Below are 24,341 nucleotides of genomic sequence, written 5' to 3' on the forward strand. Positions count from 1 at the left end.
GTGAGTACAAACCTTACTGGTCACACTGTGTACACAACGAACGTACTGTTTTTGCTTCTCATCTTAGATCTGAATGAAATAACAACATTAGGTGTTGTGTTGACGACAAGAAAAATTTTTTGTTCCTAAATTTTACTTCAAGAAGTCGTAAGTGGATACCACTGTTTTGACATAGGCCTACTAATGTTGTATTTGATAGTATATGGTTTGTAAAAGTCAAAACTGTTTTTTTTTGTAAAATGATTTATGATCGATTATTATCTTAATAATTTCGACGATAGCATTTGAAGCACGTTTTGACACTGCTTGCCGTGAAAGGGGATAAACTAGAGTCTTTGTTCGGGGAATCATTCCTCTACTAAACCTCTTATCATTTCAATGAATTCTATGATACACTGAAATTTAGAGTATGGTGCGTGTTGATGTGAACTCTATATAACCATCTACAACATACTAAAATTCCAGTTTAAACTAAGTATTTTGCATCACTAGAACTCATGAATCAACCGGTAAATTACCGCTGCACAACCCGTTATCATCTTTGCTTGTTCACCAGTAACATCTCTGATGGCAGTAGGTGTTAATGCTAGTGAATCGTAATGAATTACAAGGAATAAAATTTACATTAGTGTGCATTTCTTTTCCTTCTCGATATTTGCAAAGAATTTTTGAACTTTTTGATACGTGTGAAACCAGTACTTTGTGTTTTGAGTGTAAAGGTCTTTATACGATTCGTCTTGAAGTTGCATGACAACCTCGGCCATATTTTGGTAGGTCTAATCATTTCCACTGTCAAGGACTGGAAAGAAACTTACTGGAACAAAGACTTTTACGTTAGTGTTAAGTGTAGTATCTAAGCAACGAAACAGGCCTTACTAACGAACAGCGTCATATTGAAAAAAAGGTAACTATCTGATTATCATATTGTTCATGGGAAAGTGTAGTTACGTACGTCATATTACCTACAAATAGTTTAATTGTATGTGTAATGTTACCTGACATTCGGAAGTTACCAAAGTTTTATGTGACTATCATAGTTGAAAGTTTGTTTTGTTTTCTGCAGTGACAGCTGTCTTTAACTGCTGTTTTAGAGTTATAGTACGTTGCGCGGAAGTGGCGATATGTAAGTTAGGATTAACGTAATATTTCTTTGCGTGTTCTCATTTTTCAGTAGTCAGAATGTCAGCAGGTCCGTACAACTACTCCTACATTTTTAAATATATAATAATTGGTGACATGGGAGTGGGCAAGTCATGCCTCCTGCACCAGTTCACCGAGAAGAAATGTAAGTATTAACTACTTTTCCAATATTGTTAACTAATTGTATTATATTATTAAATATATTGTCAGTCTATTGCCAGAACATGCACTCAGTACGATAGTTTGCCTTGACGTTAGGCACTCAGTCCGGAACCGCGCGACTGCTACGGTCGCAGGTTCGAATCCTGCCTCGGGCATGGTTGTGTGTGATGTCCTTAGGTTATTTAGGTTTAATAGTTCTAAGTTCTAGGGGACTGATGACCACAGATGTTAAGTCCCATAGTGCTCAGAGCCATTTTTTTGCTTTGACGTTATGTATGCAGTAATATTTCGTGGGAAAGATTACGCTTTTATTATTGTAGGTCCAGTTGTAAAATTGTTTTAGTAGTAGTTAGATTTCTATAAACATATGTAGTTGAGGGATTTCTTTTCGTAAAATGATTCCTGTGTGTGTGAAGAAACGTTTTAATTTTCATTACACACGAGTGTTGCTGCTGAAATGTAGTGCAGTGTTGCTGTACGTATACTGAACAAAATAAACAAATGTTACATAGGAGATAAGATTACCATATTTGTACAAGGTTGTTCAATAGTTAAGACTGTTTTGCTGGTGTACTTGAGAGGAGTGGGCTGCAGTCTAGTAGTCATTTAGGTCTTCCATTTAATTTTCCTTAACTATTACAGATAATTGGACTAAATTTTAAATGCCACAACCACATTATCTAGCCATATAGTCATACCTATGTAGATGACATTATGTTCACCTTCAATTCTGATATTCATTGACTTTAATCAGGTTATGAACTTAAATAGAATATTACACTAGTTATAATTACATAAATATGTATGATGCAATTGTCTTAGATGTATTTTTGTACAGCTTTGATTGTTAAGGTCAGCTCTAACATTCAGAAATCAGAAAGCGTCTTAAGCTGCTAATCACTTGTGGTAGAACTGAGTACACACCACAGAAGTAGTGAACTGCCAAGCACTGCCTTAAGTACCTATAGTTGGGAACATCAAAATTACCATTACCACCATGAGAGAGGTCGTATCCTCAAGAAACAATCCCTGTAAGACATCACTAACAACTCAAAAACATTATCAAAACAAGAACTGACAAAAGTACCAGGATTCAGGTTTTTTGGGCTGAGGATGATCTTGTTGTTAACTTGAAACATACTGCAATATGAAAGTATCAGACAACAGTGAAAACAGGGGAACATAGACATAATTGTGGAAAACATTATGTGTGAGAAGAAGAGTATCAACACAGCCATTAGCTTCACCAAGTGCAGCCAAACCTAGATCACTTATGCTACACGTCTATCACCTTGATAGCTATTAACAACATGTAAAGTGGAATGACTGTCCAATACACTAAAATATCTCTAGCAGACTTGTATAGATTTAACATGTAGCATGATTTTAAACAACCACTCAGTATGAACAAACATCATAACTGTAACGTACAAGCAAAACCATTGCAGGTACCAACTGTTACATTTGATTGTGTGTTAGTTTGTTGAAATGTTAAAGTAATGCCAGAACAGAGGTGACAAATGTGTGCAAAATTTGATTGATTCAAGGGGAGTTAAATTATCATGTCACATTTGGTAACTTCTTTCCTAAATAAGTTATAGGCCTATTGTATTTCCATAAGGTAGCTTTTAGATGTTCGAACAAAAATTATCTGTGAATATGCCCATTACTCTTTAAATATTGTATGTATTGTGACGAAAAATATTTGAACTGGTTGCCACAAGGGCACAAGTTCATCACAATTGCCTCTTAAATGTTACTGTTTAATTCATGTAATTTTTTTAAAAACCCTACAGGGTATGTAAATCCCACTTGGTTGTTGATAAAGTCAACTACATTAATTCATAAAATTAATTTTCAGTGTAGTGAATTATGTAAGGCAATTTACCCTTTGTAATTTGCTATATGAAACAGAATAGAACATACCCATAGATTGCTGGAATATAGGGAAAAGCTCTCTAAAATGTCAGCACACAAATTTGTATTGTGTGGATTAAAGATAAGGGACAATAGATTATCACAGTATGTGAGGGCTGGCGTGGCCTGTTTTTCTTATGCCCCTGCAAATGTTATATTTATTTTTTAAGCTTCCAACATACTTTCCTACTCATGGTAGAATGCTGCCAGTTCACAGGTTACATTTTTGAGGCAATTATCTAAGAGAGGCTTGTGCATACAAACAGAAATATGGTTGTTATTCCACCATGAGTTCAACAAAAATTGATACAGAATCAGTAATACTGTCACTAAGGAGAGTATCATGAAGTTTGTATCTCAGATGATGTGACCATCATAAGGAAAAAAGTTATCTAGGACATGTAGAATTTTTTATTCCAGTCTGTGATGAAAACATATTTATCCTCACTGTAGTTTTCGCTCAGTAAGACAGTGTAACAGATATGTTTAAAACATGTCCTAATATAATAAAGCTAGAGTGGCATCTTCGAGAGATGCAGTATAATTGGCTACATATTATTGAGCATAACCAAAGTATGGTTCAAACTGTGCCACAGTGCTAAGTCATCATGTGAATGGTGCCATTGTTTGTTATGTACAGTAGTGCCATTTACATGAATGCCGTCACTGCGGCCTAGTTCGTACTACATTGTTAGTTATTTGATGAAGTCTAGCTGATTTTGTTTATATCAGTTGATGTCAATCTGTCTTTATAGTAATAGGATATGGTTTAAACAGATACGAAGATGTTCAGCACAGACAGAAGTAGTAGGAGGGCAAAAAAATTTTGCTGCCCATTAATACCAACATAAATTTCTAGATGAAAGATAAATTTAAAAACATGACATCTTCGAGGTACCTGAAACACTCAGGAGATTGCAGCACTTGTCAGAAGCATAAGTAGCTTCTTGCAGAATTAACAGCTACCAGCACTGGCAATCAAAAACAGATATCCTTCGAAGTATTAGCATAGCCAATCTACCCAATAAGTAATTTCCCATCTAATTCTTCTGTGCAGCACTTGGCCTCACAGTGAAGTCCCAATCTGAAAACAATGTTGCAGTGTCATCTCACATGTTCTAAACACTAGTTATGTAAATATGTTAAACTAGGAGTCCATCCCTTCTAATAATTCCTGTTTAAGCTCCCTGAGTATTGTGAAATATAAATATTGTATCTACTGATGGTGCTTTTTTTCAAGCCGACATCAAAAGGCAGTATACAAACCCTTTATCAAGCTTCAATATGCTGAAAATATGTAGCATAAAAATTATTTTTTTGGTGTTACATTTGTTCACTTTGCCAACTCAACATACAAACTTTTTATAAGCCTAACCTAGACCTCTGGCCAGAGCAATGTGGCGCAGCGGTTAGCATACCGGACTCGCATTCAAGAGGATGGCAGTTCAATCCTGTGTCTGGCCATCCTGATTTAGGTTTTCCATGATTTCCCTAAATCGCTTCAGGCAAATGCAGGGATGGTTCCTTTGACAGGGCACGTCCGACTTCCTTCCCCATCCTTCCCTAATCTGCTGAGACTGATGACTTCGCTGTTTGATCTCTTCCCCCAAACCAACCCAACCCAACCTCTGGCTGATGGAGCTCAGCATGACATCACAACCCTGTTCCAAAAAGTATTGTCAGTGTTAGATTCTGGCATGGTTTACAAGTATTTATCATACAGCACAATTACATAATGGATCAAATCTGATGTCACGTGTTGGTAGGTTTTATGTGGAAGTTTGTGTTGACTCCATCTCTCAAATTTCAACCCATTCCTTAGATGTTTACTTTCTGGCATACTTTTTTGAGAGGTGGTGTTCCACGTGCATAAGTACATAATCTTCCAATGCTGATCTTTTTGTAGAATTAGTAGGTACAGTCTCGTACGTCTAATGTATGCAAAAATATCTTACAGAATTTTCCCTGTGCTCCAAATGCAGATAAAAGGTGCTATTTGAATGGTAAGCATTCATGTAATGGAAGGAGTCCATCCTTATGACACCCTTATTCCCCCTCCTCAGCCATACGGATTGTATTCTTGTGGGACATCAAAAGTTAAAGACTTATCCAAGCCACAAAACCATCATTTTTTTCAAATACTGATCTATGGTCATCATGATCCGTCCATTGGAAAAAGATTCTGGCTTAGTCCTCCATTCGGATCTTCCGAAGGGTCTGCCAAGGAAAGATGACCACGAGAAAAAGATAAAGTGGCCAACAAAGGCGTAATGTTCTAAAAGTTGCAGCATGTAATGTCAGAAGTCTCAATGTATTAGGAAGGCTAGAAAATACGTAAAGGGAAAAAACAAAGGATATTCACTGGGAAATGCCAAATAAACTGGTATAAGCATGCATATTCAAGAGAGATGCCTGTATAAGACAAGAGCAATGCCTGTATAAGACAAGAAGTGCCTGGTGTAGTTGTTAGATCGGTTACTACAGCTACAATAGCAGGTTATCAAGATGAAAGTGAGCTTGAATGTGCTGTTACTCGGCACACCAGCGTTGGCACACAGCATCTCCGAAGTAGCGATGAAGTTGGGATTTTCTCATAGGACCATTTCATGAGTGTGCTGTGAATACCAGGAATCCGGTAAAACATCAAAGCTCCATCATCGCTGCGGCTGGTAAAAGATCATGCAAGGATGGGACCAACGATGACTGAAAAGAATCATTCAGTGTGACAGAAGTGCAACCCCTCTGCAAATTACTGCAGATTTCAATGCTGCACCATCAACAAGTGTCAGTGTGTGAACCATTTAACAAAACATCATCAATATGAACTTTTGGAGCTGAAGGCACAGTCGTCTACCCTTGATGACTGCACAACACAAAGCTTTATGCCTTGCCTGGGCCCATCAACACAGACATTCAACTGTTGATGACTGGAAATGTGTTTCCAGGTGGGACGAGTCTCATTCAAATTGTATAGACTGGATGGACATGTACAGGTATGGAGACAACTCCATGAATCAATGGACAATGCATATCAGCAGGGGACTGTTCAAGCTGATGGAGGATCTGTAATGGTGTAGGGCGTGTGTAGCTGAAGTGATGTGGGACCCGTGATAAGTCTAGATACGATTCAGACAGGTGACAAGTACATAAGCATCCTGTCTGATCACCTGCATCCATTCATGTCCATTGTGCATTCCGATGGACTTGGGCAAGCCCAGCAGGACAATGTGACACCCCACACATCCAGAATTTCTACAGAGGGGCTCCAGGAACACTCTTCTGAGTTTAAACACTTCAGCTGCCCACCGATCTTCCCAGACATGAACATTATTGAGCATGTCTGGGATGCCTTGCAATGTACTTTTCAGAAGAGATCTCCTCCTCGTCGTACTCTTGCAGATTTGTGGACAGCACTCCAGTGCTACTTCAGACATTAGTCAAGTCCATGCCACATTGTGTTGTGGCACTTGTGTGTGCTCACGAGGATCCTATACGATATTGGGCAGGTGTACCAGTTTCTTTGGCTCTTCATTGTATTTGTTATGGCATAGACATGGCACGCTACTACTGCTAGGAAGGCTAATTGTTCATTTGTTTTATCTGGTTTTCAGTTTCTAAATGTCAATCTTTGTTATAAATTTCTTTATTGCTTAATGGAGAAGGTTTAACTGTTGTTTTACTTCAGATTTCAAATAAAATTGATGATGGGGCTAAGACCTGGTATGAGTGTCGAAAGACTATAAACAGTTCAGCAGTAAATTTCAAATGGCAATATTGAATATTCTATTCAAGAATCATAGAAGGAGGGGGTGTACTTGGGAGAAATCTGGTGATTCCAGCTGGATTATGTCATGGTCAGACAGATTCCTCCAATGAAGAGTAGACTGAAATTTAAGATAATCGTTTGGAAGATTCAATGTGGGATACTGAAGTACTGCGGAATGATGACAGGTTCGGAGTTCACTAAGGTTGTTGATGCTGTGCTAAGGGACATTTCAGTAGGCAGTTCAGTTGAAGAGGAGTAGGCATGTCTAAAAAGGGCGATTAGTTGGACAGACATATGTACAAGGAATGTAATTACAAAAAAAACCTTGGGGAACAGAAGAAATACTTGATTGAAGAAAGGAGGAAGTATTAAATATTGAGGTAAAGACAGGAAAACATCAGTATAAATTACTTACGAATTACATGCATAGGCAGTGCAAGGCAGCGATGGCCAAATGGCTGCAGGAAAAATTTGATTAAATTGGAAAGAAAAGATGGTCGGAAAGACTGACTCATCATATAGAAAAGGTCAAAACACCTTCAGTGAAGTTAAAAGCAAGGATGGTAACATCAATAGCACAATCAGAATTTCATTGTTAAATTCAGAAGCCAATGGATATGTGGAAAGTGTACTTTGGGGGGGCTGTGAGGGGGAGGACTTGTCTAGGATGACTGGATAGAAGGAGAAACTGAAGTCGATAAGGAAGACATAGAGGATCCAGTATTAGTCAGAATTTAAAATTGCTCTGGAAGACTTGAAATCAAATAAAGCAGGGGAATAGATAACATACCATCTGAATTTTTAAAATGATTGGTGGGAAATGGCAATGAAATAACTATTCAAGTTGATGTGTACAATCCAAGACTGGCAACACACCACCAGAATTTCAGAAAAATATTATCCATTCAGTTTGGAAGGTAGCAAGAGCAGATAAGTGTAAGAACTATCACACAGCCAACTTAAAACTTAACAGTTCATAGTTCAAAGTTGCTGACAAGAATAATACACAAAAGGCTGGAAAAGAAAATCGAGTAACTGTTAGAGAACAATCAGTTCGACTTAAGGAAAGGTAAACGCATCACAGAAGCAGTCTTGATATTGTGCTTGATAATGGAAACAAAACTGAAGAAAAATAGATGCCTTCATATGCAGTATTGACTTGGAAAAAGTCTTAGACAATGTAAAATGGTGTAAGACATGAGAGATTCTGATAAAGATAGGAGTAAGCTATAGGGAAAGACGAGTAATATATAGTATGTACAAGAACCAAGAGGAAACTGGAAGGTGAAGAACAAATTACTTGTATTAAAAAGGGATACAGTCTTCCACACTCACTGTTCAACCTGTACATCGAAGAAGCAATGAGGAAAATAAAAGATGAAAATATATCAGTGATAAAATTCACTGATGTGTTGGATGGAAGTTAAGAAGAAATACAGAATCTGTTGAATGGAAAGAATAGTTGTGTACTGAATATGGATTGATAGTAAACCAGAAGAAGACAAAAGCAGTGAGAAGTAGCAGAAATGTGAATAGTGAGAACCTTGACATTAAAATTGGTTATCATGAAGTTAAGAAGTTCTGCTGTCTTGGAAGCAAAATAACCCATAAAGGACAAAGAATTTGATATCAAGAGACGTAGGCCTTAATTTGAGGAAGAAATTTCTGAGAATGTACATTTGAAGCACAGCATTGTATGGTTGGGGATCATGGGCTGTGGGAAAATTGGAACAGAAGAGAATTAAAGTGTTTGAGATGTACTGCAGAAGAAATCTGTCCTCAGTACCTCAGCTATGTGGTGAGTGTTCACCTGTATTCCTTCTAACATTTTTATTCCATTGAGGATTGTCCAGTATCATTAACATGTTCATCACAAAACAAATACTACAAGAAGAAATTTCAAAGCTAAGTTTCTGATTTCTACCATCCTTATCCAAGCTTTTGGAAACTTCGTGTAAATGCTGAGGTATTTGAAAATGTATATGAGTAGCTGGCAAACTTGCACTGCGTTGAGGGTCCCAATTTAAAGAAAAAAATAGTGATTATGTTATTAGGTAGTAAGTACTCTTACCTTTCTGCTCTCAAACTATGGCTGTTGTTGCTAGAAGTATGCAAAAAAGAATATCATGATGTGCAAGAGATGTTTTCATGTATGCTTTCATTTGATTGTCCCTTAACATTAACTTAGTGTAATAAATATGTTAGATGTTACCACCAAATGAGTAAAACAGCTATTTCTGAATTGTTACAGTTATGGCAGACTGCCCTCACACTATAGGTGTAGAATTTGGAACCCGAATTATAGAGGTTTCAGGCCAGAAGATAAAATTGCAGATCTGGGACACTGCGGGTCAGGAGCGCTTCAGAGCTGTGACAAGGTAATTTTTGCAGTGATAGTTGGTCAACCTGGAGTAATTTGAAAAGGACTACTGCTGTGAAAAACAAATTTTGTTTGTAGGTCGTATTACCGGGGTGCAGCTGGTGCTCTGATGGTGTACGACATAACTCGGCGATCTACTTACAACCATCTTAGCAGCTGGCTGACGGACACTCGCAACTTAACGAATCCTAGCACTGTTCGTTTAAATATTCTTAATATATATTATTACATTCCTTATAGTCACTTAAACTATCAAAACTTCATTTAATGTTCAGCTTATTCAGTGCATGCCTGCAAATGCTGTGTATTGCAACTGCCTTCACAACCTTATGTTATAATAATGTTAAAGTATTAGTAGTATAGGAGTTTATTTTCCAAAGACTGACAAATATACTGCCTGACAAGGAAAAAAAGGAAGCACACAGAAGACATGGTCAGATGTTAGAGCATGTTTGAAATTACACTCGGTGAGCATGTAAATGATAGTTGAAATTCTCTGACGGTAGGACAACCAGTGTGTATTAGTGTTGTTCATGTTCAGTGTCATTACTGGATGTGATAGGGTGTTTAAGGAGTGTGAACAGTGTAAGATACTGAATGTTCACTGTGAAGGACCCAGAGATGCCATGTACTTGTGAGAGGCACCATTATCAGCACCTCACAAGAGTTCGAAGGGGGTGTCATTGTGGGTGTCCTTTTGGCCAGTGGGTGGAGTTGGGCATTCCAGTTTTGTGGGGTGTTCAGACAGGACAGTGGCCAGACATTGGACTTCATGGGAAGTTTAAGGCAGACTACTCATCATAAAGGTTCCAGTTGAGCAGTTCTGACCATCACAAGGGTGGATTGCCGTTTTGTGGACCAAACACCTCCTAGTCCCTTCACAGCTTTGTCTGTCATCTGAGAACAAGTAATAGATTCTTTGCACACACACAAAAAAAAAAAAAACTGTTGCCCCACACTATTGGTGTGAGATTATCAGCAGTCAGACTAGGAAATTACTTCAATAATCATAATTGAAACAAAAAGCTGTAATCCAATGTCATTCATTCAAAACGTGCTACCAGTTTCATCGCCCAAAAGTGTTACCTTCAGACCCCTGTATATGGAAATTATGTAGCACGATAGTGAAGTATGAGGGCACAGACAACAAAAATCACAATATGTAACTAAAACGGATAAATCATATTATAAAATTACATAGTAAAAATATACTATTGTTATCCACACAGAAGAGAATTTAGCATGTAATTTATATTGCCTAATTTTTAAAATCCAATAATCACATATTCCAATTATGTAACATAACTGAGAGCAATCCACATGTACAAAGAATTACACCAGCAAAGCAGGCAGTCACGTATATCCCTAACCAGAACACCTACCAATAATAAAAACGAAATCAATAATAAAATATGAAACATTCTAATAACATAATACCAAACAGCTAGAGTAAACAAATTCAATGAAAACGTAATGAACAAATATTCATTGGATAATGAAAACCCACCATATTGGCAACATATATTCTAATGATCTCTAGTACATAAACAATGTAAATCACAATCTACAACTTGAGATACAAATAGCACTGAAATCAGAAAAAATTATACACACATTCTCCATCGATATTACTCTACAACAACCCAGTTATATCCATAAGATCCATGACCACACTAGCATAGCAATTGTGTAACTTAAAGACCCTAAATGCAACATCTCCAAAGTAACAATAAAACAAATCACCAATTTTTCTGCCAATTCCAGGAAAGGTACTGGATGTAAAACCTTGTTGCTAACATTAGTAATATCCACTATCAATGTGTACCCTCAGGGTAAAAGTTGACATGTGTCAATGGCTAATTGATGAACATCTTGTGCAGCAAATCCTCTATTTATATGCAGCAATAGCCTATAAAGTAACCTTGTAGAAGTCAATCAGAAAAACCAATAGCCACCTGTATATATAAAATACACTTACAGGACAATGAACTTGGAAACATCCACATGGAAATCCAGCAGAATAAAACAATGAACGAACCTCTTGTCGACTCATGTTCATGAGTCTGGGTATTTTAACACTGGCCTCTCAATATATGTATATTCCTTACTGCCATTTCTTGTTAACATTATGAGCTTATTCCCAAGAATGAGCAGCTTTCACTCAGTTAATACTCGGCAGAAATCAAATCTGCATTTGGATCGTACTTCCTTAACTCTTGTGCAGAAAGGTGTGCAATGTACTGCTGCATACATTTTCAACAAGTTGCCCACTCGAATTCAAAAATCTTAGCAGTAATCCACATGCTTTCAAATCGAAACTGACGAGTTTCCTCATGGGTCACTCCTATTCTCTCGAGGAGGTCCTTAAAAAATTAAGCTGATTCTTGTTGTATTGTTGACTGTGTTTACTTAAACTTATGGATTGACTTTTTTTCTGGGTCGCAAACATTTTATCTGTTATTACTTTTATGTTGTAATTTCATGTACTGACACGTTACATGACCTTAGAGATTTGCTCCTCAATTTGATCCTACGGAACTTGACGTGAAAAAAAAAAAGAGAGAAAGAAAAAAAAAAATGTATTAACATGCAAGAGCAAGACAATGAACGCCAAAGGTTCCATAAGAAGGGAAACCCAGACAATAACTTACATAAATGTGACAAACACAGAGTACGTACTTTCATGTCCTCGCTAACCTAGAAAGATGGGATGCTATCTGTCCCAAACCCAACCTCAATCTATGTGAAGTAATGTTAGACAGAATACATAATTCATCTATTCTGGGTTCCAGTTCTTATGGAATCTTCAGAGTTCGTTATCTCGCTCATGTATCAGGGTGTCTACAGGTCATGAAAGTCATGGAAAAAATAATGGAAGTGAATGGATGGTCATGAAAGTAATGAAGTTCTGAAACTGAGTGGGTGGCCATAAATTTTGTTTTATGTGTCAGTTATGTATAGTTCTAAAGGAGAGTAGCAAGTTAGATCCATCCCCAAAAGTGTTGTATTCAGCAGTCCATTTAATAAGAAATTATGTGCAAAGATTCACCTTAAGTCTGTTACGTGTATTGGACTTAATTGGCCATATGTGCAGGTCTTGCAGTTTGGGCAGGTGTGGATGGAGAAATTAGGAGGCATGGCTTTGTTGGGCTATATGTGGTGTATACACTCCTAGTGGAAATGACATACAGATTGTACCTCTGATCATGACTGGGCTGCCATCTTGTGTTCCTGGAGGATTGTCAGTTCAGCTGTTTCTCTACATCTTTTTAGAAAAGGAGAAAAGTAAAAAGACTGTCAGTGCTCTTGGGGAATTGGAGGCTGTGAAGTAGGGACAAGGAAGGGGATAGGTGGGTGAAGGAAAATACCAAAGGCTGAGTCCAAGAGAGCTACTAGTCATAGGATATATTGCAGGGAGAGTTCCCACCTGTGAGATTCAAAACAGTTGGTGGTGGTAGGAGGGGTACAGATGGCATAGGCTGTGAAGCAATCATTAAAATGAAGAATGTTGTGTTGGGCAGCATGCTCAGCAACTGGGTGGTCCAGCTTCCACAGCCTTGTATTCCACAAGCAAAACCAGTCTTTTTAGTTCCCTTTCCACCCCACCCTACTGCCCTCTGATCTCCCGACTAAACCTAGCTGCCCTATGTTCTTTCCACCCCATCCATGCGCAGTTGCTCGCTGTCTTGACCCGACCGCCAGAGACAGTTACCTTATGTTTGAGTGTGTTGTCTATTTTGGAAGAAGGTCTTCTGGCCAAAAGCTTGTGTGTTTAGTAGCCTTTTTGTTGTGCCTGTCTGAAACTCAGCATCACTCATGGAGAGTTTAAACACAGTTGTGCAAAAGGGACAGATGGATTTCGTGGATTGTTTCTGGGATGAGCAAAATCAGTCTGTATCTAAAAGATATTTAACATATATGTTTTTGAATTCTGCCACATTTTCTAATTTACAGTCATGTTTCCAGCAGGGCCTAAAAATATAAAGTTTCAATGGATGGACCAAATGTGAACTTGAAGATGTTGCACAATTTGTAAGCATTTCTAATCAGTGAAGAAGGTAATGAACCACAAATGTTTTATTGTGGCAGTTGCTCACTTCATGTAGTCAATGTAGAATTGAAAACTACTCATAATAAAAGTGGTTGGAATGTTCACAAAGATCTTAGGATGATGTGGTACTTTCTGAAGGATTTTCGTTAATTAAAGGCAACATTCTCAAATACCACTGGGTTTTCAAAGTTTTCTCTCAAATTTTGTTCTATGAGATGGATTGGAAATATTGAAGTCATGAAGAGAGCACTTGAACTTATTCCGCATTTCAAGTAGTATGTTGCTGAAGTACAGAAAAGACCATATGAAACTTAAGTAATGGCCAAATGACTCTCTCTTCCCTTTTTGTACAAAGATTTTTTTCAGTTTAATGTATAGCATTGCTTCTCAGTCCTATTGATGTTACCGAAGCATGTAGTTGTAAAAAATGTCATTATGTAGATAATTGGATTTGGTGCCACTGCTGCTACTGAGAACTACACAGAAAAGTTTATCCTTATTTTCAGAAATAAGTGCACAGGAATTTTTCAGTGGGTATCAAATAAGTGCTGAGAAGAGTCTTTTGAAATTAGTCAACGATGGCTCATTTTTATCACCTGTAGTAATGCAGAGCTGCTTTTGAGAAATTCTCGAGTAACAATTGCCATAAAAGAATTTGTGTCAAAAAATGTGACTTTTATCAACAGCTGACAGTGTGAAGAGAGAAGACTTCAAATTTTTTGAATATTCTGAAAACCAACCAAATATCTTAATCCTAAGGAGGACTTTCTGATGAATTTATTGTAAAGTGCGAACCATGACTTTGTCAGGTTCATGCAGAAGCTGTTATGCGTGTTTCATGGGAACACAGATGAAAGAGGCTTTTCTGTGAACATAGAAGTTTCCAACGAAAAGTTAGAAGAAGATACAGTTGTTGCAAAGAGAAGTGTTTGCAATGCAATAAAATTGTTAGGTGATTTACGTAATAGTGAGAAACAACTGAATGTGGTCATTACAAAATCAGTGATACTAGTTATGAAGAATGCTTCATCAAAAAGAGTAGAAGCCTTAAAAAAGAAGAAATCTGATTAATATGAAATGGTCAATCATAAAAGAACAGTAGGCCTAGTTCAAGAAATAAGAGCTCAGAAATAAAAAAGTGTCTTGAAACGGTTAAAGAAAAAGTCGGAAGTTTTAGATGTTGAAATTTCAAGTTTTAGCTAAGAAACGCAAACACTGAATGTTTTACTGTGAAATTTAACATTTGACAAAAATATTATACCTTCAGAATTGTTATATTGTCTTATAGAAAATTGTGATTTTTCACTACATTACTATGTTAAAACAATTTGTATTTTAATTGATGTGATGATAAATGTGCGTGAAAATATTCATACCTTCTCGTCACCCCTGTGGGTCCAGAGGTTAGAATAGATCAGAGGTCTTCCTGCCTGTTGTAAGAGGTGACTAAAAGGAGTCTCACTTGTTTCAGCCTTTATATGATGGTCCCCTGTTGGGTTTGACCTCCATTTTTCAAAATTTTTCCAAGGAGTGAGCAAATTGGGGAAGGGCACCTTACATGGTGCATTGTGTCCATGTGCTAAGACATACCGCGTCCTTCGTCGACGTGGATCTGCACTTCTGCTCATTCTCCAACTTTTGGGCAAGGTCACCCTCCTGGGTGCGTATTTTTCCATCAAATGTGCAGTATCATTCTCTACACTGACCATGATAATTGACTTGTTTGTTTAGTTGTACCTGATATCCAGCACAGTAGCCAGTTCATTGTGGTGGGGCTGCCTTGTACCCTGTTCGTTGTAGCCCCCTGACCACACAGAGATCACTATGCTGATGCCAGCGCCGTTAACTCCCCACGTATGCCGAGGAGTAGATGCCTATCATCTGGGGGCATCGGGACTCCTGGCAGTGGCCTGCCAGGTGGCCTCAACTGCAGCTGGGTGGCGCCCGTGGGGAGGGTCCCTATTTGGACCGGCTCTCATCAGGGTGGATGAGACGCGATGAAGCGTAGTACATCATATCTTGCTGGTGGTCAAACACCAGCAGTCTCTTAAGCATTCATGGGCTCAATTCAATGCACGGAAGTATGACCCCAAACCATTCCTCTCCCTGGCCACGCCATGGTAGGAGTGTCAGGCTAAGGACAGCAGCAGCTCTTATTCAACCCGGTACCTTGTATGTTCGAGATCTGATGGGGAATCTTTCATGGCGATAAAGCCTCAGTTTTTTGTTGAGCATTTAGAGGACAAGGTTGGGGAGGTGGAAGCCTTGTCCCAAATGACATCTCTGTCAGTCTTGATCAAAAGAGCATCCTCTGCCCAGTCATGGGTGTTACTCGCTTGTGACAAGCAGGGGATGATTCTGTAACCATCATGGCACAAAGAGCTTAAATATGGTCCAGTGTATCACATTTCACAGGGACCTTCTTTTGCAATCTGACAATGAGCTGCACCCCAATTTAGAGCGGCGAAGTTTTCATTTCTTCCGGCATGTCCACTAGGGTCTAAGGGATAATCAGGTTGCCACTGGCGCCTTCATCATGGCCTTCAAGGCTGATACATGACCCAAGAAGGTCAAGGTGGTGGTCTACTGCTGTGATGTAAAGCCCTATATCCCTTCCCCAATGTGGTGCTTTAAATGCTGGAAGTTCGGCTGTATGTCTTCCCACTGTACTTCCAGCGTCACATTTCGACATTGTGAGCTCCCCTCACATTCCAATACTCCATGTGCCCCACCTCCCATCTGTGTGAACTGCAGAGACCACCATTCGCCTTGCGCGCCTGACTGCAGGATTCCCCAGAAAAAAAAAAGGAAAATCATGGAGTAAAAGACCCTGGACCGACTGATCTACACTGAGGCTAAGAGGAAATTTGAACTCCTACATGCTGTACACATCATCTTAAGCTACGGCTACAACAGTTCTAGCCCTGTCAGCTCCGCCAACCCCAGTCACCTCTCAAAACCTGAAGACTACACCAGCCCTGTTGATGGCGGGGAGCACATCCCTCCCTGTTGCTCCTGCACCACCTACTTTGGGAGCAACACTCCCCCCCCCCCCCCCCCCAACCATTGGGGATATCAGTCCTCACGTCTGCACTGGAGAAGCGTAAGTCTTCTTTGGCTCCTCTCGCTGGGAAGGACTCCCTTGGGTCACTCCCTTCCCAAGTTTCTGCTAATGGGAAAGATGACACCCGCCAGTGGATGAAGAGCCCAAAAGAAGCTGGTCGTAGGGCTTCACGCTCATCCTCAGTCCTGGAGACTTCATCACTGGAGGCCTCCCAGCCAGGGAAACCCAAGAAGCAGTGAGAGAAATCCAAAAAGAAGACCCCTAAGAACAAAGGGAATTGGGGTGACACCCACACCACCGCTACCAACAAGTTCTCTGTCTGCAGATGAGGTGGAGATTCTGGCATCCGCTGAGGACCTAGATCTCACTGGACCCTCAGACACTGTGGATATAGACTGCTTAGGCAATAAGTCAGTGACAGCAGGTGACCACGAGGCGTAAACTGCCTCATTGAATGAATGTTCCCTGCCTTCCCAGTCTCACGATGTTGTCATCCTCCAGTGGAATTGCAGCGGTTTTTTCCACCACCTGGCTGAGCTACGGCAGCTGTTAGGCTGTACGCCTGCTTTCTGCATTGCCCTCCAGGAAACCTGGTTCCTGGCAATGCGGACCCCGCCCTCTGTGGCTATAAGGAATGTTACAGGAACCATAGCAACTATAATAGAATGTTAGGTGGAGTTAGTGTTTATGCCCTAAAGTCAGTCTCTAGTGAAACTGTGCCCCTTCAAACCCCATTTGAAGCTGTGACTGTCAAAATAAGGATGATGCAGGAAATAACTGTCTGCAATGTATATCTTTCTCCAGATGGTGCAGTACCCCTGAATGTATTAGCTGCACTGATTGATCAACTCCCTAAACAAGCGTTCGGCAAGTAGTTTTCAGTGGGGTCTGGATTCGGTGTAAAATTTATGGAGGTCCAGAAAAAAAAAACTAATAATTAAAAGGTACTGGTTTTTATTTTGTTTTCAAGTCGAGTTAGTTTCCAAGAAAAGGGTAAACCAAGTAAAACAAGTAGTTCTCAGTTAATGTTGTAATATATTCAGTGTGAGAAACTACATCAACGGTCTCGAACCAGTTTTTTAAAGTTCGGTGTACGAGGGAGGGGTACAGCAAATGCAAAGTATGTCTTCGAGGTGGGTGTCCGTCAACCTTGACCAATATGTGTTCTTCGAAAAATTCATTTTCGAGAATGACGATTCGCATATATGTGTGTCGAACCAAACATAGTGGCCAGATTGATAGCTACTTTCTTACAATTTTCATATTTTTCTGAAACGTGTTTGCCCCAAAATTCTTCAGTGGGTATAGTTTTATGCATTTGCAAAGAAATATCTTCTTGCAAGTCGATTATCTCCACTAGAAGTGAAGACTTTGAAATGCTGAACAACTTAGCAGCCACATCAGTCCATTCTGCCGATGCATCAACTTCATAAGGAAATTTTAGGAATTGAGACAGCTTTCCAATTTCTGCAAAGTCTTGAAATCTTGTAGCAAATTCATCCCTTGGATCGGACAGAAATCTTACAAACACTGCAATGTCTTCTTAAGAGTTCTCTTTTTTGTACTCAAATTGTTGGGAAATGAATAAATTCGTGCCTTGCAATATCTTTTTCAAAAATATCCAGCTTACGACGAAAAGATCAGATCACATGTTAATTTCCCATTCCCTTGTAACCCTATTGTGAGTGCATTTAAATATCTCAGAATATCCTTCAGAAAAGCCACAGCTAGCATATTGAGCTCATTTGTTATGAACTCTAAGTGCTTCTTTGCTCCCTGCGTATCCAAGATTTGCAAGGAGGAGGTTACTTCTTCCTTTATTAGCCAGAAACGTTAAACAACTTGGCCTTTACTTAACCAACGAACATTGTTGTATTGCAATAAGTCAGAATATGCTGCCTCACATTCTGAAAGAAACTTCTTGAACTCTCAGTGTTGAAGAGAAGAATGAGATCTCATAAAATTAATCAACTGCACCAAGCTGCCCATTACTTCTGTCAGTGCAGCACTGAGTTTTCCACAAAGAGCAGTCTGATGAATTATACTCTGATACTATATTAGACCTGGATTCTGATCCCTGATTTTCTTTACTACACCTTTTTCTTTGCCTGGAGAACCGTCAGTTGAAAGCGACACTATTTTATCATAACGAATGTTGAAATTATTAATAAATTCACCAATAGCTTTGAATAAATCTTCTCGAGTGTTACCTTTCAAAGACAATATTGCAAGCAATTCTTCCCTGAGTATCTTATTTTCAATGTCGAAAAATCTCGCGAAAATAAATATTTGTTCGTCATCAACAATGTCACAGGATTCGTCAAGTGCAGTGGCATAGCATGGTGCCTCTTCCAAAAGTTCAAGCAGGGTGCTTTTAATATCAGTAGCTAAAATTTCCGTTCTTCTTGTATTACTTCTTGCCGGCATTGGAATACTTTGAATTGCAGTGACAATATCCTTTTTTCTTCAAAAAGTGTCGAGGCTACTTCCAACATAACATTCTTTCATTATTTCAGAATCTGAAAATGGTTTTTGGTGTTTATTAAGTGTCCAGCACACATGTAACGCTACTGCTGCCGATTTTTCTTGCTCACTCATGCAGCGAACCAACAATTTCGTGCTTTTTTCGTAAGAAGTTAGATATTCCTGTAATTTAAATTTTATCATGATAAGTTTACAAAGCAGTGATACATATCATATTTATACATTATCTAATAGAATTATGTTACCTGTAGTGTTTCTTTATGAACCTCACTGCCAAGAGGGAAGTTTTTGTGGAATTGATGATGAGTTGTTTCATAGTGTCGCTTTAAATTGCCACTTTTAATAACAGCGACAGTTTTATTACATATTAAGCAAACTGGAACTGCTTGAGGCCTATCAGGCAATGTAAAACAATATTGTTCAGTCCATTCAGTCAAAAATCTCCTATTTTCAGTGTCCACTTCTCGCTTTTTTAGGACCCATTATTAATGTAGGTATGTTTGTACGAAAATGTTTTTCACACAACAAATTGTAAAACAAATGAATAATTGCTTTGTGGCCTGCGTGCAATTGACGAAACGAAGTAGTAAAGACCGACCGCCCACTGTGCTCTCTTTGAATGAAACGACAGGTTCGGACTTGTTTAACAAATGAACGGGTGAGCAGTGACGTGTGGTGGGAGGCGCTACTCACCGAGAAAAATAGAATGAAATGGATCGATTCGACTAAATGATTTGCTAATCTACTCTACTAAATTTTTGTTTTTCAGACACTTTTAGTTACTAAATTACTCAGTACTCGACTAAATTACTAGCCTAGAGGCGCCGGGATATTTAGTTGGATGTCGGACTGTATTTAAGAATATTTGGCGGTCCGAGGTTTGACCTTCCGCAGTCCGTATATGGACCACGGTCCACCTGTTGCCGATCTCTACCATAAACCTTTCCTATATTTGGGGATTTTAACACCCATAACCACTAGTGGAGTGGCACCGTGCTTACTGGCCAGGGCAGAGATGTTGAAACTTTGTCTCAGTTCGACCTCCGCCTCTTAAATATTGGAGCTGCCACACATTTCATTGTGGCTCATGGTAGTTGCTCGACCATTGATTTATCAATTTGCAGTCCAGGACTTCTCCCATCTATCCTCTGGAGAGCACATGACGACCTGTATGATAGTGACCACTTCCCCATCTTCCTGTCACTGCCTGGCATCAGGCCCATGGACGCCTGCCCAGATGGGCTTTAAACAAGGTGGGCTGGGAAACTTCCACCCCTGCTGTCACCGTTGAATCTCCCCCACACAGGAACATCGATGTGATGGTTGAGCAGGTGACAACAATAGTTTCTGCAGCAGAAAACGCGATCCCTTGCCCTTTAGGGTGCCCCCGGTAAAAGGCAGTTCCTAGGTGGTCACCGGAAGTCGCTGAAGCAATTGAGTAGCGTCAGTGAGCTCTACAGCAGCACAAGGGGCACCCTTCCCTGGAGCACCTCATAGCCTTTAAACGGCTCCATGCCCACGTTCGCCAACTTATCAAATGACAGAAACAGGAGTGTTGGGAGAGATACGTCTCTACTATTGGATGCCATAAGTCACTTTCCCATGTCTGGGCAATGTTCAAATGTGTTTTCGAGTACCAGATTCCAACAGGTGTTCCCACTGTTAACATAAATGGCGTGTTATCTAACGACACAATTGTGATTGCCGAGCACTTTGCTGAGCACTATGTTCGACCCTCTGCATTGGAGAATTACCCCCCGGCCTTTCACACTCTCAAACGGAGGCTGGAAGGGAAAGTCCTCTCATTCACTACATGCCACTGTGAATCCTATAATGCCCCATTTACAGAGTGGGAGCTCCTCAGTGCCCTTGCACATTGCCCCGACACTGCCCCTGGGCCAGATTGGATCCACAGTCAGATGATTAAACATCTCTCATCTGACTACAAGCGACATCTCCTCATCATCTTCAGCAGAATCTGGTGCGATGGAGTCTTTCCGTCGCAATGGTGGGAGAGCACCATCATTCCGGTGCTCAAACCCGATAAAAATCTGCTTGGTGTGGATAGCTATTGGCCCATCAGCCTCACCAACGTTCTCTGTAATCTGCTGGAACGTATGGTATGTCGGCGGTTGGGTTGGGTCCTGGAGTCACATGACCTAAAGGCTCCATGGTCAGGACTGCTTCTGCCAGGGTCACTCTACTACACCACCTGGTTGCCATCTTTTTTGATTTACGAAAAGCGTATGACATGACCTGGCGATGACATATCCTTGCCACATTATACGAGTGGGGTCTCAGAGGCCCGCTTCCGATTTTTTTTCCAAATTTTCCTGTCGCTTCATACTTTGTGTCCAAGTTGGTGCCTCCCAAGCCGCCCCCCTCCCCATATTTAGGTGAATGGGGTCCTGCAGGGCTCTGTACTGAGTGTCTCTCTACTTTTAGTGGCCATTAATGGCCTAGCAGCAGCTGTATGGCCGTCTGTCTCACCTTCTCTGTATGTAGACGACTTCTGCATTTCGTACTGCTCCACTGCTGGTGACCAGTGTTGCTGAGCGGCACATACAGGGAGCCATCCACAAGGTGCAGTCATGGGCTCTAGCCCATGGTTTCCAGTTTTTGGCCGCAAAGTTGTGTTATGCACTTCTGTCGACATCATGCTGTTCATCCAGAATCAGACTTTACTTCAATGACAATCCACTCACTATAGTACAGACATACAATTCTTAGGACTGGTTTTAGACGCCCAATTGACTTGGCTTCTTCACTTTCGTCAGCTTAACCAGAAGTGCTGGCAGCACCTCAGTGCCCTCTGCTGCTTGAGCAACACCAATTGGAGTGCAGATCGCTCTATGCTACTGCAGCTCTACAGAGCCCTTGATCAATCCCAACTTGACTATGGGAGTCTGTTTTATGGTTTGGCAGCACCCTCAGCGTTGCATTTACTTGACCCAGTGCACCACTGTGGTGTTCACCTAGCGACAGGAGTTTTTAGGACGAGTCTGGTGACCAGCGTCCTGGTGGAGACTGGAGTCCTTCCATTGCAGATTAGGCGTGCACAACTGCTGACCAGTTACGTTACACACGTTCGTAGTCTTCTGTGCACCCGGATTACCATCTCCTTTTCCCACCCACGGCGGTTCATCTCCCGCATCGACGGCCCAGATCAGTGCTTAAAATTGCAGTTCGTGTCCGATCCCTTCTTTCTGAACTGGAGTCCTTGCCCTTACCACCTATACCTGAGGTCCATTCACGTACACCTCCATGGTGTACACCTAGGCCGAAGCTTCATCTGGACCTTTCACATGGCCCTAAGGACGCAGTTAACCCCGCGGCTCTCAGCTGCCAGTTCCATCGATTCTTGACATACACAGAGACCATGAAGTGGTTTAGACTGACGGCTCAATGGCTGATGATCACGTTGGCTTTGCGTATGTCCATGGAGAACATGTTGAACAGCATTCCTTGCCCGATGGCTGCAGTGTTTTCACTGCTGAGCTGGTGGCTCTCTCTCGTGCTCTTCAGCACATCTGTTCATGCCTAGGGAGTCGTTTCTTCTTTGTACTGACTCCTTGAGCAGCCTACAAGCTATCAACCAGTGCTACCCTCATCATCCTTGGGTAGCGACCATCCAGGAGTCCGTCTATGTCCTGGAATAGTCCAGTTGTTCAGTGGTGTTTGTCTGGAACCCAGGTCACGTTGGAATCCCAGGCAATGAACTTGCCAACAGGCTGGCCACACAGAAACCACTTATGGAGATCGGCTACTCTGCAACTGACGAGCATTCAGTACTGCGCCACAAGGTTTTGCAGCTTTGGGAGATGGAATGGCAGAACTTCAGTACGCACAACAAAGTGTGTGCCATCAATGAGACTACAAATGTGTGAAAAACCTCCACATAGGCCTCTCGCGGTGACTCTGTGGTTCTGTCGGCTCCGTACTGACCACGCTTGGGTGACACATGGCTACCTCCTGCACCGCGTTGACCCTTCTCAGTGTCAGTACAGCACCCGGCTGACAGTGGCCCGTATCTTGGTGAGCTGTCCTTCTTTGGCTGCCCTGCAATGGACTCTTCAGTTACCGGACACATTGCCATTAATTTTAGCTGATTTAGTTTTATGTTTTATATGTGACGGTGGGTTTTATCATTCTACATAACTTTTTGCACGTCTTTTGTCCCTTTGTGTTCTCCACTCTAATGCTTTTAGGCTGGATATTTTAATTTGTCTCAGAGTGACTGGCTCTTCCTTTTTATTCTTGTGGTCGGCCAGCCACGGTCATCTTCTCTCTTGTCTTTATCCCTTCTACCTGTTTCTTGCTTCTCTCTGTGATTTTCTTTTCCTGTTTTGTCCATAGCACTGTTGGTTGTTATTCTTCTGCTCTCCTGTTATTGTGCTGTATGTCTCCTTTCTTTTCTTCTTTCCCTTGTGTAAGTATTTTACCGGGAACAAGGTACTGATGACCTCGCAGTTTGATCCCTTTCCCCCCTCCTTTAAACCAACCAACCAACCCCATTGTCTGTGCTAGTGTAATGTTTTTATAGTGTTTGATGAATGCTATACTCAGTCATACATAGTTACATTATTCTTGCTGATATACAGTTTGTCAGGTAAGAATTATTATATTCAGGTTCCATTTCAACCAGCTTTCAGGCTCATAAAAACGTGATATTGTCATTGAATCATGCATATTTTCAAGAGGTCATAATGCAACTAAAGAGATATTGAAAAACTCAAAAGGTCATGAATGTGATCCTCTGAAAATCTGTAGATATCCTATGTATGTTAATATGTATGTGTTCTTGGTTTTATTCCAATGGATTTCCCTATAGATGTTTGAGTTCATAGTCCTGTATGTGTATGTTATACGCACGTGGCTGTTGGTTTTAGCGATTGACTTCTACTACGTTACTTTATATACTATTGTTGCCTATAAATAAAAGATTTGCTGTGTGAGATGTTTTTCAGTCATTGTTCGCTGACACGTATCATGTATGTTACTTTTAACCATGTGGGTACATATTGACATTGGATGTTACTAATGTTGGCAACGTCGTTTTATGTCCAGTACATTTCCTGGAATTAGTAGAAAAATTGGTGACTTGTTTCAGTGTTATTTAGAAGATAATGCGCGTATTGTCTTTTACTTTCACAAGTTACACATTTCCTATCCTAGTGTGGTTGTGGACCTGGGTTGCTGTACAATAATCTCAATGGAGCATGTGTTCATACTTTTTTGTGACTTCAATGCTATTTGTGTGCTAAGTTTTAGGCTGTGATTTACATTGTTTATGTATTAGAGGTCATTAGAGTATATGTTATTATTTCAGTTGCTTTGCATTATCCAGTGAACGTTTGTTCATTAAGTTTTTGTTGCA

The 24,341-nt window shown here is 40.3% G+C and overlaps 1 protein-coding gene across 1 annotated transcript in view; it reads left to right on the forward strand.

Moving 5' to 3' along the window:
- The first annotated feature begins 540 nt into the window (after positions 1-540).
- Positions 541-24,341, forward strand: part of LOC126262239 (ras-related protein Rab-14) — a 77,671-nt gene continuing 53,870 nt past the window's right edge. Inside the window, exons 1-4 of the mRNA XM_049958709.1 lie at positions 541-904; positions 1,172-1,285; positions 9,237-9,363; positions 9,444-9,561. Of these exons, the coding sequence (XP_049814666.1) occupies positions 1,180-1,285; positions 9,237-9,363; positions 9,444-9,561 (351 nt within the window). The 5' untranslated portion in view covers positions 541-904; positions 1,172-1,179. The remainder of the gene's footprint in view (positions 905-1,171; positions 1,286-9,236; positions 9,364-9,443; positions 9,562-24,341) is intronic.

The sequence above is a fragment of the Schistocerca nitens genome, chromosome 6, assembly GCF_023898315.1.
Source record: "Schistocerca nitens isolate TAMUIC-IGC-003100 chromosome 6, iqSchNite1.1, whole genome shotgun sequence".
Taxonomy (NCBI): Eukaryota; Metazoa; Arthropoda; class Insecta; order Orthoptera; family Acrididae; genus Schistocerca; species Schistocerca nitens.